The 15,607-nt window shown below is 40.0% G+C and overlaps 1 protein-coding gene across 1 annotated transcript in view; it reads left to right on the top strand.

Annotated features, from left to right (window-relative positions):
- The window catches only part of gdpd5b (glycerophosphodiester phosphodiesterase domain containing 5b), a 43,854-nt gene that overhangs the window by 14,705 nt on the left and 13,542 nt on the right, over nt 1-15,607 (top strand). Inside the window, exons 2-7 of the mRNA XM_054617498.1 lie at nt 1,408-1,579; nt 11,890-11,993; nt 13,353-13,446; nt 13,614-13,673; nt 14,098-14,196; nt 14,890-15,013. Of these exons, the coding sequence (XP_054473473.1) occupies nt 1,463-1,579; nt 11,890-11,993; nt 13,353-13,446; nt 13,614-13,673; nt 14,098-14,196; nt 14,890-15,013 (598 nt within the window). The 5' untranslated portion in view covers nt 1,408-1,462. The remainder of the gene's footprint in view (nt 1-1,407; nt 1,580-11,889; nt 11,994-13,352; nt 13,447-13,613; nt 13,674-14,097; nt 14,197-14,889; nt 15,014-15,607) is intronic.

Below are 15,607 nucleotides of genomic sequence, written 5' to 3'. Positions count from 1 at the left end.
TTGTCCTGTATCAGTCAGTGGATAATGCACAACATAAAGCGTGTCAGCGTCACAAGGTTTGATTCTCACTGTTGTTTCTTTGTTATATTGCAAGATATTTGTAATAGCAGCCGTGTTATGTGGTCTTTTTTTTAAGGTGTAAGACTTTTTACTTTAAGGCTTAGAGTAGCATTGCCTGTCAAGACCTCTTTTGTGGTCCTGCTGGGGTGGGCGATGCTCATGATACCCTGGGGTCAGGCCCGCCCTCCTCAGAGCAGTTCTACTAATAACAGGAAGCATGGCCACTGCAGCAGATGCTAATGAGCAGCTGCCCAGAGCCCGAGACAGCCTGATTACAGCAGGAAGAGCGCAGTTAACACGGCATAAATACTCTGAAACATCAGATGTAGCCATATGCTAGCTGAGCAAAGAGGAATGTCACACGTTAAAACGCTCCCGGGAAAGCGTGTTTGTGTGAACACTTTAATCATGTTTGTATGACTCTCATCAGCAGAGAGACTCCGTTAATTATGCACAGTTAATTTAATGCTGTTAAGATCAGAAAGACGCGCTTTCAGCCCCAGATTGATCTGAGGCAGCGCAGCAGGCTCCATCATGTCCCTGGAGAGTGAGGTAAACTTGTGATAACAGCCAGCACTCCTATAATAATACTATTATTGTTATTATAGATGATTGCAGAGGCTCAGTGCTGAATCAGCAGCAGCTCAATCAGGACTGAGTTATACCTCCGATTATTCACAGCCAACGCAGCCCGCTACTTCCCGATATGGTCACTAACACAGCAATAAATAGGCATGAAAGGGCTGCTGGGTATTTTCTAAATAATTAGTGTTGTTCTACTTGCAGGATTAGATGCTACATTAACCATTACAGCTGTACAAAGCAGCCTACGTTGTGTTTTTATTTATATATATACTGTAAGTTTAAGGGGTTTTGCCAAAATGTCACTGTTGTATATCATCCTTTGTTACACCTGCTGGCCTTTTTTTTCTTTTTTTTTCTGGGCCAGACATAAAAGGGAGAGATGGGGCCTGCACGCTGTCTTTTGACCCAGATACTGTGTGATATATTCATGGTCACTGTAATTTAATGTGATGTTCAATAGTTTTTTTCAAATTCATTTTCTTTTCATTTGATCATATTGATCAAAGCCCCTAGCAGTCTCAGTTGTCATTGGAAACAGGAGCTGGGAAACAAGGTCTTCATCTTAGGCTGGGCTTTGTATCAAAGCATGGGGCCTTTCAGGTCAACATGTGTTTTCTATCAAAGTGCCAGACTTGCCCCTCTACTGTAGTAAATGTTTGTTCCATAAATTGTCCATGTCTTTTTTGGTCACATTTTGTTAACATGTTGTTTGCATTAACTTTAATTCTAACTTTTTTTTTTTTTCTTCTTTTTTTTTCACAGCTGCTCGTAGTGATTGGGATGTTAGAGCCCTGGAAGCAGGACTGATTGAAGGAGCATGGTGAAACACCAACCCCTCCAGGTCTATGAGCGCCAGCTGTGTTTGTCGTGTATCACCGGGATCTACGGTTGCCGCTGGAAACGCTATCAACGTTCCCACGATGACACCACCAAGGTGAGAAGGGGAGGAAACCCCTTTTTGTGGGTGAACTGCACCAATCAGAGATGCTGTAAAGCTGTCTGTCTGGCTGTGAATCTTTCACTTCTCACTGATTTAACATTTAATGGTATGAAGTTAAGCTGTAAACACGATCGTGTGCTCACATCAGGTCGGCAGTGAATGAGACCTGATTATATCAATCTCTGTGTAATTTATCTTGCTGAGGTCATTCCAAGGATAACTGTTCTGTCCTGGGAGATCGATGGAGAATGATATCACGTCCCGCCTCTTTTTATGGCATTCCTTTTTAGAAATTAATTTGAATTTGAATTTACAGTTTTCTGTGAACCCTAACCCTACCACCTACATTCTGACTAAAAAAACGTGCGTATGAAAAAGCTGTTGCATCGAGTCTTTTCACAGCGCTGAATAACAAGATGACTGTGTAGGAGGTGGACAATTCTCGAAAGTATTGTGCATATGAAAAATAACATATAAAACCATCTGTGTTCCTAATGGTGCCCAGATAGCTTCGTCTCTCAACATTGATTAACAATGAACAATTATCTTTGACCGAATATGTCCTTGCTGGCTTATCCCCCATTCAATAACCTTGAGCTTTCAACACAGAGGTTCATTTGATATTGCAATACAGCACCGTTTCCAAGAGTTTGTAATCTCCTGCTTTCTACACATTTTTAATTATAAAAGTCAGATTTTGTTGTGAATATATATATATTTTTTCTCTTCGTATAGAGCCACGAGCCTGGCAGTTGTGCTTTAAATCATTTTTAAGCAATTAAATGTATGCCTATTCTTAATTCTTTATTATGCCATAACAATCTTAATCTAAGTTTAATCATTTTTTTACTTAAAAATGTTAAATTAAACTGTCTGATTAAAGCAAAAATGTGCACCCAGAACAGTCCCATGTTACTCCCAACCAAAGATCACTGCAGTGTTTTTTTTGTTTTTTTCTCTAACATAACGCACATGTCAGGATAAGTATTACAGCCTACACAAGATGAGGAATTAGTCCTGACCTTTCCCTTTAATCTACATTCCATGTTTAGGAAGGACACACAGGTTATGTTGCTGCAACAAACACACAGCACATTACCTTGTCTGCACTCACACACCTACACACACACACGCACACACACACACACTAGGTTGGATAATTTATTTATGCCCACATACCGACCTGTAGACTAGCAGAACACTAGGACTCGTGTCACTCCTCACCTAGATGGCAAAGAAAATATGTGGTGTGCATTGAACCTACGTTAGCTGTGTAAACAAACAGAGTGTGATAACACAGACAGGGATGGTTGGTTATATTTTCATAGCTCGTGGGTCATAAAAAAAAAAAGCATTGCGGAACTAAATAAAGAGATATAGATTTTATTTTTTTTACCTCCTCCTGTTTGCAGGAAACTGGACGCCGTGTAGCTCTGTTTCCTGTTGCAAGTGGTTGTCTTTCAATCTGACTGATAGGATTGTGCAGAGTCAGCATTCTTTGTGCATGGTGCTCATCCTTTTGTTTTGACCTCAGGCGGCTGAAAGCACTTGTCTTGACCCCAGTGTAAGAAGCACACATTCAGGCACATGCTCTCTGCAGGCTGCTGTCAATTTCTGTTCAGTTGATACAGGAAGGGGATCTTATTCCCCCTCAACATTCATTCAAATTGTTTAAATAATGAGTGATTGAGCCAAAATGATGTGTTTTACAATAATTGTTAATATCAACAACTACTGAAAGAGTAGCTTTTTGTTAGTGTTTTTAATTAATTTAAAGAAAAGAGGAATAATAGATGTGTAATCTGCTATTTGAGTGTCTGCTAGGAGCAGAGAGCTGTCATTTCCATGGAGGATGCTTCCTAGCATAGGTCAAGGTGATGCCATATAAGACTGCATTTCTAATGATTCCAGTAAGCAAACTGTGACCAATCAAGAACAGGTATCAGCTACATGTAACTGGACCTGAGCGAATCACAGACGCGTGAGACCTGAGAATCTCATGTTGAAACAACTGTAGACTCATTCATAATCTACAAGTGGATCATGCTATTTTTTCCCCCCTTTTTTTCATCATCTTTGTTCACTGTAATGAGCCATTCAGGTTAACTGGTCTGTCTGTCGGTAGGGCTTCTGTCTGTGTTCGAGGTGCTTTGTAGGAAGACGGCCCACGTCACGGCGTGCAAGCCGATCTGTCCTCTCAGTAATAATTGAAAGTATTTCCATTTAGCCAGTCTTTACCATTCAGTCACACAAAGGCTTCTAAAATAGAAGCAAAGCTGCTGTGCCTTCTTTTGTTCATTATCTCGTGGTCATCATTGTCCCTGGCCAATATAGGACAAATAAGACAACAGAGTTGCCCTCGAACAAGCAGTTACACCGATAGTGACTCCACAAAGTGCCATGTTGTTGCTTCATTTCCTTTGGATAGCAACGCTTAGAATGTCAAGATAATAGAAGATCAAATGAGCCGACTAAAAATGGAAATGATTGTTTCATGTTGATGATAACATTTGTATCTTTTACTTGCGTCTTACGATATGAGACGTCTTTTTGTTGTATGATTTCAGTCAGTTCACTTGAATTTAAATTCTACAGGACATTAACATTTCAGCTCTTTTTTTTCTTTATCTTCTTCATTTCGTATGCGTTATCACATACTTGTCCACTCGTCCCTCCAGCTGTCTGGCTGAAAGGTCAAAAGCTTCAAAAAAATCCCATGAGCTGACTGTGATGAGGCTGAGGGTTTGACGGATGGTTTGAGAGGCGTTTTAACATAGGAAAGGGTAATGGTTGATATGGATTTTGTCTGGTCATGTAGCTATGTATATTATAAGTAGTACTAATAGTTAAGGTTAGACAATTCTTTCAACACATTATTAGGTTTGGAATATTTATTGCTTTAGCTAGAAGGGTGGGAAGTCCATCTGCTGTATCAGTTTCTCTTTAAAAAATATTTTTTATATATATTCTTTTGTTATATCCTTCCACTAGACCTGCTCTCTCCTTAACTGCCACCTTCTCCAGCCCGTCTCTAATCTTTATTCTGTCAGTTTTGGAATCACATTTGGTACAAAATATTTCTATATTATTTTTTATAATCATTACAATCAATATTGACAACATGTTAAAAATAACCCTTTATCTTATCACTCATGACTAATATGAATATCCAGGAATGTATGAGGTGGTGAAGCCACAGTTTCATCTGTTTATTTAACGGTTTGTCCATTTTTAGCCTGTGATTTAAATTCAAAGGGGTTTCATAAAATGTCATAACATTCTTTATTTTTGACTACATTCGTATATGTTGTGTATAAGTTGACTTGTTTCAATCTCATTCACTCGTTTAAGTTCTCTTTTAGGCCAAACCTATTATAACCTATTATTTGCTGCTCGTCTCTGTCTTATGTGATCTTAATACCTTAAGTTTTGGAAATGTTTGAAGACGTAATATTGACTTGTGATCAAATTGTTCACTGTATTCTGATACTTTATAGACAAAACTATCAGCAGATTAATCAATAGTAAAAGAAAAATAATAAAGAGTTCCAGCCTTACACCTCACTCTTACTGTAATTCAAAATAGTTATTATGACTCATTGAAATCTTTTTGATAATAGTTATATGGCAGTATCAATGTAAATGTTATAAATATGTGGTGATGTGTCAGGTTTTTTCCCTACCTTGTCTGAAAGGATGCAGCCTACAGGAGCAGTAAACTCACAATGTTTCAGATAGTGAAACTAAGCTTTGGAGGGAGAGGGATTTATTTGTAGCTTCACTACATTTATTTGAAACTTTACAATAGAGCCTCTAGTTTTAGGGCAGTCACTTTCATGTGTACAAGCAGCACAGAAGGTCGCCTTGCAAAATGTAGCACACTGTGCAAGAATCAAAGCAGCTGTCGCTAAGAAACTGAGGCAAACTATGTGGAATCTAAAATATCCTGCTGTTAACGCACAAGTGCTCTGATAAGTTATGTTGTCGCTTAACAACATATTTACTTTATCTGCCGTAGTTAGAAAATCCTCAAACTATACCTCCAGCTGTTAAGTGACTTGTGCCACATTATCTGGTTTGTAACCCACCTTTTTTAAAAAAAATAAGTATTCTGAAGCATCCAGTAAATGCACAACAAATACAATGTAATATATTTAGACTGATATTTTAATAACTTTAAGTTTGTGGACCCCTCTGGCTGGCTGGCTGGCTGGCTCTGCCTGTGAGTACAGAGGTTTCATCCTCAGGTTTATTTTAAAACCAGACTGTTGATCTTGGTTAAACACAATAACCACAAATATTGCAACAAAAATAAATATAGTCCTCAGTAGAGAAGTGGTCAGATTTATGTCGGACTTATACTATTATTGGCTGCAATGTCAGCATGATATCCTGTTTTAAGATTTATAAAATCTACACATTAAATATTAGAAAATGAACAACTTTTGTCTGTAAAATACATTTAAAAAAAATGCTAATAGGACTGTAGATAATGTAGGGTCAGTATTATAAAGGTGTGGTATGGCCGCATTATGAAGCAGTGAAATGCCATGGACTTATCTGGATATGCTCAGGAATGTGACAAGGGACTGAGGTGTTAAATCCGGGGAAGATGGAGGCCCTCACAGGGAAAGAAGCACCGTCAGCGAAAGAATACTGGCCAAGTTTTTTTTGTTTTTTGTTTTTTTTTGCTCTGTGTGAGATGAAAATAATCTCTCCTACGAGTTTTCAAGTTTATTCACTCACAACACATTTGTGATTGTTTCCATCAGTCGGGTTTTGTCTTTGTCAGCAAATTTATTCAGGACCATCCCACAGCATATTTTCTCTCCACAGTGTTGGCATGTTAGATGGCAGCATACCGAGTCAAGCTGTCTACCTAATTGAATGCATCAATTAATTATGTGTAGTAAAACATACTATGGAATAATATAACATTAAGTAAATGGATAATAAACTAGTAAATAGTATTAAATTGGTCTGATTTTATGTTCTCTGTGTTTTAGGTATTCTGCTTCTTCAGACATTTTCAGCATCTCTTAGTAGATTGCCAATACAGTAGCAACAATTGGTCTTCCCTCTGATGCCTAATCCTGTCATATAGTCAATAAGAACTGTAAACTACAAAAAACCCACATGGATTTTATATCACAGCCAGAAGCACACAAACAGCCGAGCAGAAAAAGTGTTGAGAAAGTTGTCTTGTTATGTCGGTGTAGAGAGCAGACGGTGTGTCACTGTAAACGGTGACACACTGTACATTATGCAAGGACGGTTTCCTCATGGAGTCCTTGCACACGAAGTAACCAGCACAGACCCAAACGTGCTTACATTTAATTTACAGTCAGCTTGTACTGTAGCTCTGCAAAGGAATGCTCTGGTAGAAATGTTTGCTGTTGTTATTAATATACTCTAATCCCGTGTGATTTATAGGCTGTCTGGCTGTGTTCTTTCTCCGTCTCGTGGTCAGGGTGAAGCACAGAAAGCTGCTGTAGCTGCATTTGTAGGTTTGACAATTTACATTACATTACATTACATTACAATCATTTAGCAGACACTTTTATCCAAAGCGACTTACAATCAGTAGTATATTACATATCATTCACCCATTCACACACTGATGACAGGGCTACAATGTGTATGAATTTACACATGCAGTACACGGCAATTCACAACTTGACTCGTGACTTTTCAGAGTGACTAGTTTTTGTGTGTAAATGTTTATATTTTATATCACTTCTCTAGAACATTCCCTCCTGGTTCTATTTTTGGTGCAAGGTTGACTTGCAAATCAGATGTAAATCAACGTATGTTGTATGGCCATTTGCTTTATTTAAACAATCATACAGCATGTTTATGTGCTGTCCTACGCGCATCTAAGTAAGCATGCACGCGTTTGTCCGTGCATGTGCGACCTCAGCAGCTTCTGAGCATGAATGATATTCAGCCTACATGGCACAATATTGAAGACTAGCCCCTGTGTGACATATTGAAGCATTCTTGGAGGGATAAGAGGGAGCACGCAGATTGTTCAGTCATGTTGGCATTATCATTAGCTTTTGCTCTTGCCGGGAAAAGTAGGGAAAATGAATATCAGAGAAATCCCTGCAATCATTACAAAATCAATGCCTCATTTTCCCGGTTGTAATCTGAAAGGGATTGTCCCAAAGGAATGCATTAAAGCACTGGAAAGTCTACACAAAAAGTGTTTAGAAGTCGAGTTTATTACATATCACTGAACATTAATCTACTATAAGTGCAGTAAAGAAGTATGGTAAACTCCCCACACCTGGCACCCTAACTGACTTTCATCCCACACTAAGGGGAATACCACAAATAAACCGTCAGGGCTGCAAAACTTTGCTCACTGCATAGTTTCAGATTTGCGATTGTGTTTACTAAAACTAATTACCTAAATGATCTTTGCCACAAATAAGTTTATTTGCATGACCGAAATTCAACACATTCAATTCTAATGGAGCTGATGCTGAGCAGTGTAAGACTCAGCATGTGGAAAGCAAAGGAGCGCAAAACAGTATTTTTGAGCTGGAAATATTGGTTAAATAGCTCGATGGTGTCAGCTGAACAGGAAAATTAGTGATATAATTATAAGAAAGCCTCCTGGGATGATTGTAAATAGATTTTTATAAATCCAATAAGCCTATTTAATAAATATATTATTGGCTGCTTCAGACATAATCCACTGTGCTTGACTGGCTGTGAGCCATATAAAGTCTAGATGAATACAGACAGAAAGCCACTGAGGGATACAGAACGGTAACATTGTGTTGGCTGTTATTACAGTGGGGCTCTCTCGTCCTCCACTGCGGTGCTTCAGAACAGACGGCTCCTGTAAAAAAATACTTTCTTTTAATTGCTACAACATTCTTTGCCGCTGTCACTAAAGTCTTTAAATATTTCAGAGCAAAGGTCAAAGTTGTCGACTCTCTCTTTCTTTCTCTCTCCACACCTGTTATTCCCAGATGTTAAATCACTGATGCAGTTTCCTCTGCACAGGGGTGAGTCAGCAATGATCAGTTTCACACTATTTTTATTTATAGTTTTTCGCAGTCCCTCAATATAAGCACAGTTTGAATCATAAGCGCCGAAAAATAGCTGTGTGTATGTGTCATAAATGCTTTAAACAAACAACTCTAAGGAATACATCTGAGGACAGAGACTTTTATGAGCAACTGGAGGATTTTCAGGAATATGTGCTTTTTCTTTTCTTTTTAAGGAGTGTATACGTGCAGCCATGAATCTTTCCTTGATCCATTTGATCCTTCTATTTTTAGCAGTGGAGTTTGTTCTCCAAGGCTTATTCTACGACTTCCATCCTTTTTTCAATATTTCTGGGTTAGGAAGCAAATTTGTTTATATTTTATAAATTCAATCTTAGCTGCTGCAGTTGCCTGGACAACTTTACTGCTACAGCAGCCACAGAAAGGGCCCTTGGTGGTTTTGAAAAGTCATTGCAATGTTTTTGAATTGCGTTTTTAATTAAAGCACACCTCGTAATTTGCTTTGAATTAAAACTAATTCAATAGCTCTGAATATTCCAAAGGAGAACTTGTCCTCTTTGTCCTCTGTGATTTCTCCAAGGGGACAAACACTATAACACTAGTCAGAGTAATTATAAGACCAAAAGCACGGGTGACTGTTGGCTAACACTGCTCTTTAAACACTCCCAGAGATTGTGGCGTTCTGATATATTTCCGTCGCCGCATTGTCAGTCCGTGCCATCGGGTGTTGTGCCCGGATAAAATGCCAGCCATGCAGAATGGTATTGCGATGTCACGAGGGATGGGCCAAGTCATGTCAGGCTGGACAAGCTCTGCTGCTGAGTTAGCTGGCAAACAGGAAGAGAGCTTCAGACCTAACAAGGAGTTTAAATCTTCTGTGGATTTGAAAATCTGTTCTTCTTTAATACAGATTTGTAACTGCGTAGTTTGTCAGATGCCTGTTGACACACCATATGGTTGCATTTGTCATTTGGAGTCCGTTCTTATTATATACATTAAGATTGAGCAGAAAGGTGGACACAGGCATACATAGATCTATGGTATTCAAGACAATACAGCAAAATCCCATCTAGCAATAGATCCCTGTGATGACATTGGGATTCAGTTTATTAGGTGATCCAATTAATTAAGGAGACATCAGTTTGGGTAACTTATTGACTACACCACACCATCACAGGCTCTCTCAGGGGCTTCTCTGGTGACATCCAACATAATTTTTGGGGGGGAGGGGGGGTAATGAAAGTCCTGGCAGCGATCAATGTCCTCTATCAGGAGCAAGGTCGTATCTCCAAGGTGTTTCCAGGTAGTCATCATGGGAACCAGGGTCGCCGCTTTCTGATCAGTGAGCAGAGTTGTTTGTCACACACAAGACCGAAACCATGATAACCTCTTCGTTGCTGGAATTGATCTGCTGAGCTCTCTTTGTTATAAGACATATCTGAATGTAGGTAAATGAGTTTGGGGTTAAACATTATTTTTTTTGCAGTTAGTTGTGTATATATAAAAAGATAGAACCAACCGATCAGTATTTGCTTAAGAAAACAATTGCAGGAAGTGCTTCTCTAGCTTTTACTTTTTAGGGTCATTTCCTGCCTGTATTATCTGATGTCCATATTATCTGATGTAAGCGGACCTCCTTGCATAATGTTTTTTCAGAGGCCATGTCCAAATATGAGAGGCAGGGAATCGAATCAGCTTTCCCCTCGGGCTTGTTTCCCTTTTTTGTACAACTGGTCTCTGTTATTAAAACATCTTTATACCTTTGCGATTCCCTCTTCAAGTCTTAATGTGGAAAATGTGGGAAAGCTCTTAAAACAAGCTTGTGGCCAAAACATGACCTTCAAATGCTGCACTGTTTGAAAGAATTTAAGCCAGTGGAATTTGATTGTGTCACTTCCCTACTTAACCTTTTTTAGACTTTGTCCAAAAGCCAAACTCGCTGGGAATGAGATCAGATATAAACAGGTCAGACGGACTGTCTTACCTGTGTGTCGCATCAGCTGGCCGAAGCGATAATAATCTGATCCACAGCGCACACACACACACACACACACACACACACACACACACACACACACACACACACACACACACACACACACACACACACAGCAACGCTGCCTCAAAGCTGATATTCTAACGTCTTTATCTTGACAACTACAATGCACACAATTTACACATACATGTGATTTTTCAAAGACATTTAGATGGAGACTTACAAATATGGATCAGCACATTGGTTTTTTTTCGGGTCATTGTTTTATTAAAAAAATTGCCCATCACAGGGTTCTTTGAGCTCAAAGTGACATCTTTAAATTGCTTGTTTTATCCGACCACAAGTCCAAAACCCAAAGATATTAATTTTACAGTGATGTAGAACAGAAAAATCAGCAAATCCTCTCACTTGAGAGCTGGAACCAGTGAATGTTTGGCATTTTTGCTACGATAAATCAACTACAACAATACAACAACAGTCTAAATGCATCATAAAATCAAATAGCGGACTAATGGTTTTGGCTCTTAACAACATAATGATGTAATATTTACTGTTCCCCAAATGTGGGCATGAATTTGGCCAAAGTCTTAGCCTTTTCTCTAATGTCTACAATTACAGTTGAGGTCTTCAAGTGATTTGACCTTTTTTTCCCCAGAAGGAGAACAGATTTTCTGAGTTAATTTGAAGTTTTTCCAGATGACACAAACTTTTAAGTCCTTAATATAGCTGTGTTTAAAGTAGAGCGAGACGGAGACATGCCTGCTTGGACGTATCCTCCTGAGTGTGGCCTAGGGTTGAGTTTCTGTCGGTGTGTATCTGAAGATGTGGCCAATTTAATACCTGCCATAGTACGAAGGTGCATGGCAGATGAGGACAGTAATTAGTCTGCTTTCTTCAGTAGTTATTAAAAGTCATTCCTTGATGATGAGCAAGGTGTATAAGGGAATACTCTCTCCAAAGGTCAGCAGATGCCTTGACACCATGTGCTCCATGTAGGTTATTTTGTAGAAAGTTAACTTCTTATGAGCTCTGCTGCTCTCTGATGATCTTCTGGAAAAGTCAAAGTTGTGCTTGTCAGGACGAGTTATACAAATTCACCCTACAGACATGTATCATAATAACCTTGTTACCATCGCAACAGGATTAACTTTTTATATAATTCCTTTCCTTGTTTTTACATACTCGGAGATATTCTTTGTTTAGTCAAGTTTCTTTTGTCAGTTGAATTAAAACATAGTGTCCACAGAAATAATGAATTGTATTTATGTGTGTGTGTGTGTGTACAGTGGGAGCTGCTGTGGTCGCTCATCCTCCTCTTTACCTTCTGTCTGCTGCTGGTCTGGTTCTACTTCTGGTGGGAGGCACATAACGACTACAACGAGTTCAACTGGTGAGTACGCAGGCAGAGTACGGAGGGCTTTTGTGCGTCGTCGGCTCAAACCGGAGCCAGACGCCTGACACCATATTGTTTCTGCTGTAAATAAATCCTATCCATGCTCGTGGATTTCCTAAATCGTCAATTTAATCCTCCCTCTGCCTTAATCTGAGCGGAGACCACCCGGCCCTCCACAGATTAAAACCATTACATAACAGAGAGATGGCTCGCCGGACATTGCCTATACTGTAAATGACTCCAAACCCTTGTCTGATCACAAGTTTATGTGACTGGAAACATTATAAGCTAAATAAAGTTAGATTTTTTTCCACACCTGTTTGCAGAATTAATCTGATTTCAATTGCATGTTCTTATGCTAAATTACTTCCAGTCCTCAAGGTGAGAGCACTAGTAGAAATAATTGATCAACATCCATTGAAACATTAAGATTGCGATGGACACAGTCTCAACATTACAATCATTACAATCGAATGGTTAAATGTGTTGCATAGTGTTTTAAATCGTACTTAATCTGAGTTCGGTCTGTTCTTGTAAATGCTGTAGCACAAAATGGTTAAAATGGCTGTGTCCCATGATGTCACATACCCAGCTCCTTCTCTCCAACTACCTTTCCCATCCCCCTCTCCTCCAGCTCTCAGTAACCTCCACAATGTCACCTTTTCCTCTTATTATTCCTCGTTGCGTCTCCTCACATTCCTCTCCCGGTGTAGTTTGTGTGAAATCCCACTCTCCTTTCCTTCTCTAAATGATCCCTCTGTTATTTTTTTCATTTACCTTTTTAATATCCCTTTTCTTAACATCGCTTACTCTTTGTGTGTGTGTGTATATATATTTAGTATCAATTTCACTGGTGATTTTATACCTCTGGATGTCAGTTATGGTGGACACACTTCCTGCTTTTGGTGAGGTTTCCACAGATAGAGATGACATCCCGGCTCTTATGTGTTCTAGTGATTTAGCTGCGGGGAGTGTCCCCGTCCATCTGCAGTATAAATTTATTCACAAAGGACTAGGAGCATCAGCGCTGAGTGACCCTGCTGTGGCTCTGTGCCACTAGAATCACTGATAAGGCCTTTGAAAGTAATTAATGCCAAAGGCCCTAGCTGTCACATCAAAACACACATTTCACACACTTGTCTTTGCTCTGCAGATGTGATTTTATTGATACGTCCAGTGGTTCTCTTTTGAGCGTTACAAAAAACACCTTCAGGGTGTTATTATCAATATGACAACGTGTCATTATTTGGATGACACACTCATTCTCCCACGCCTTCACACATGTCAGTAATAATGAAATGCATTGAGCCCTCAGTATGAGAAGTGTTACTCACTCTCTTTTTCCCCCCCCTGCAGGTTCCTCTACAACTGCTCCGGGAAGTGGACAGATGGCACCATTCCCATCCTGGCCACCACCGCTGCTGGCTTCACCTACATTGCATTTTTAATGGTCAGTCCTACATCAAGTATTCAGTGTGGAGGTTTTAAAAACATGTCGTCCTCGTCATAATGCCTCGTTTGGTGTGTGTTACCAACTTATCAGGAACCTTGCGTTGAGCAAGTTGAGATCTGTGAAGCAGCGGACCTGTTTTTGAAAGTTGTTCTCTCTCTTTTCAGGTTTTAGCACTTTGTCATGTTGCGCTTGGGCAACAGTTGAATTTGCACTGGCTCCATAAGGTAATGTGCAAAAATGTGAGACTGAGCAACTGTGTTAGTGTGGGAGGAGGAAAGGGAGTGGGGTCTGGTTTTACATATGCATCTTTCTCTGGAATCTGTTGTGTGTTTGTGATGGGGCTGTTTTTACACTCATCTGTTGGCACTATTGTGTGTGTGCGTGTGCGTGCGTGCGCTAATTCATCGCTGAACTTGTCCTGAACTTTCAGTTGGGATCGTGTTGTCCCATTATGGGGCCGTGAAAGCCCAGTCAATGACCTATCAGCAGAACAAATACATCGACCAATCGCTGTTTGGGGTGTGAAAGGGCTGGGAGCTATTTGGGGTTAAATTGTGGGTGGTGGGGATGTTCATACATGTATCCAAAGTGACAGCCTCTCAGATTTTTTTTTTTTTTCCCCGTATCTCTCCCTCTCTGTCCACGCAGATGGGAGTGACTGCCGCTCTGCTCACCACCACTGTCGGGGTGATAGTCGTCAATCAAACGTGGGGACAAGAGTGGGACGTCATCCCCATCTCCCTGCAGGTCAGCACACTGAAACGCAGTTAAAGCCCCGTTTGACAGCTTGACATCACTGATGATGCTGAAGCTGGAGTGTTGTGTACACAGTGTCGTCTATATACATACATAACAGACTAGACTTTGATTATTGGTTTGTGGGTACTGGATACAAGAGTTGACCTTTAACCTCTTTTACCTGAATAAGGAAGTCCAGGACGACTGTATAAAAATATGCAGTATCTCTATAATATTTCCATATTTAACATTCCTGTGTAAGAAAAAAAAAAAAAAAAAAAAAAGGTGTAATGATTTAAACTGAATATACTGTGGTGACAAGACACTCACTCCACATTTATACTACCAACAATTAACAGCTCAACGATATCCAAGGAGTTGTGAGAAGCTTATAATTAGTGTGTCCGTGTGAGATCACTGCACCGCCATGAACGTGTGATTGAAGTGGAGGCGCTAGTCCACTGAAACATGATGCCATTACAATTGAATGCTTCTACAAATTATAGCTATTATCTCTGAATAGTGTTACCATTGTCTTAACCCCAGATAATGTCTGTAATTCTACGCCTCTCCGTCTTTTATCTTTAGTCACTGACATCTCTCTTAAACCCTGCTTCTCTTTCCCATACCTCTTCCCCCCCTGTGTGTCTCCATGTCTCTATATCCTCTTTTTTTTCTTCTTACCTTCGACCCTCTGTCCAGGCCACAGGTCCTTTCCTGCACATAGGGGCTATCGCTGCGATCACAGCTCTGTCTTGGATTGTGGCTGGACAGGTCGCACGCGCAGAAAAACAAGTAAGCCTACCTTCTGTAACACAGAATACAAGTAACTCTTACCTGCCGTACCCGTCTGACACACACACACACACACACACACACACACACACACACACACACACACACACACACACACACGCTAAAGGAAGAGTGGTGAATGATTAGCACCGTGTAGACAGAGGCCAGGACCTCCACCCAGGGTGTCGGAGATAACGGACATTCCTACCGGCTCATGTGATGTTTTCAAGCCAGGACACCTTGGATTGTTTTCACCTCAAATACAGGAGTCTTTCTGGGGATAAGCAGCTCTTAGTGTGAATTCTAACTCTCGCTGCCATTTGTATCTGTAGAATAGAATTTAAAGTCGGTATCATCAATGCGCCAGTTGTATTGTCTGCTGAAGAAATTATAGCCTGATAGCATGACATTTCTTCAGAAGTACGTCTGAATTAATCTAAAAGATACCTTAAGCTTTAAGAGGATTTAACTTCAAGTCTTTTTTTACGACTGTCCTCAAATTGGACCAGGCAGTGTGTACTTTGTACTGAGGGAGACATTTCAACCCATTAAAAGTCCTCCGCTGCATTTAAGGTTCTGCTTTTGGAGTGACGTGATGAGGTGGAAAGGTCTAGGCAAGACTTCT

Source organism: Anoplopoma fimbria, chromosome 1 (assembly GCF_027596085.1).
Source record: "Anoplopoma fimbria isolate UVic2021 breed Golden Eagle Sablefish chromosome 1, Afim_UVic_2022, whole genome shotgun sequence".
In the NCBI taxonomy this organism is placed as follows: domain Eukaryota; kingdom Metazoa; phylum Chordata; class Actinopteri; order Perciformes; family Anoplopomatidae; genus Anoplopoma; species Anoplopoma fimbria.
Note: the sequence above shows the minus strand (reverse complement) of the source record. Positions and strands in the feature narration are given on the sequence as shown.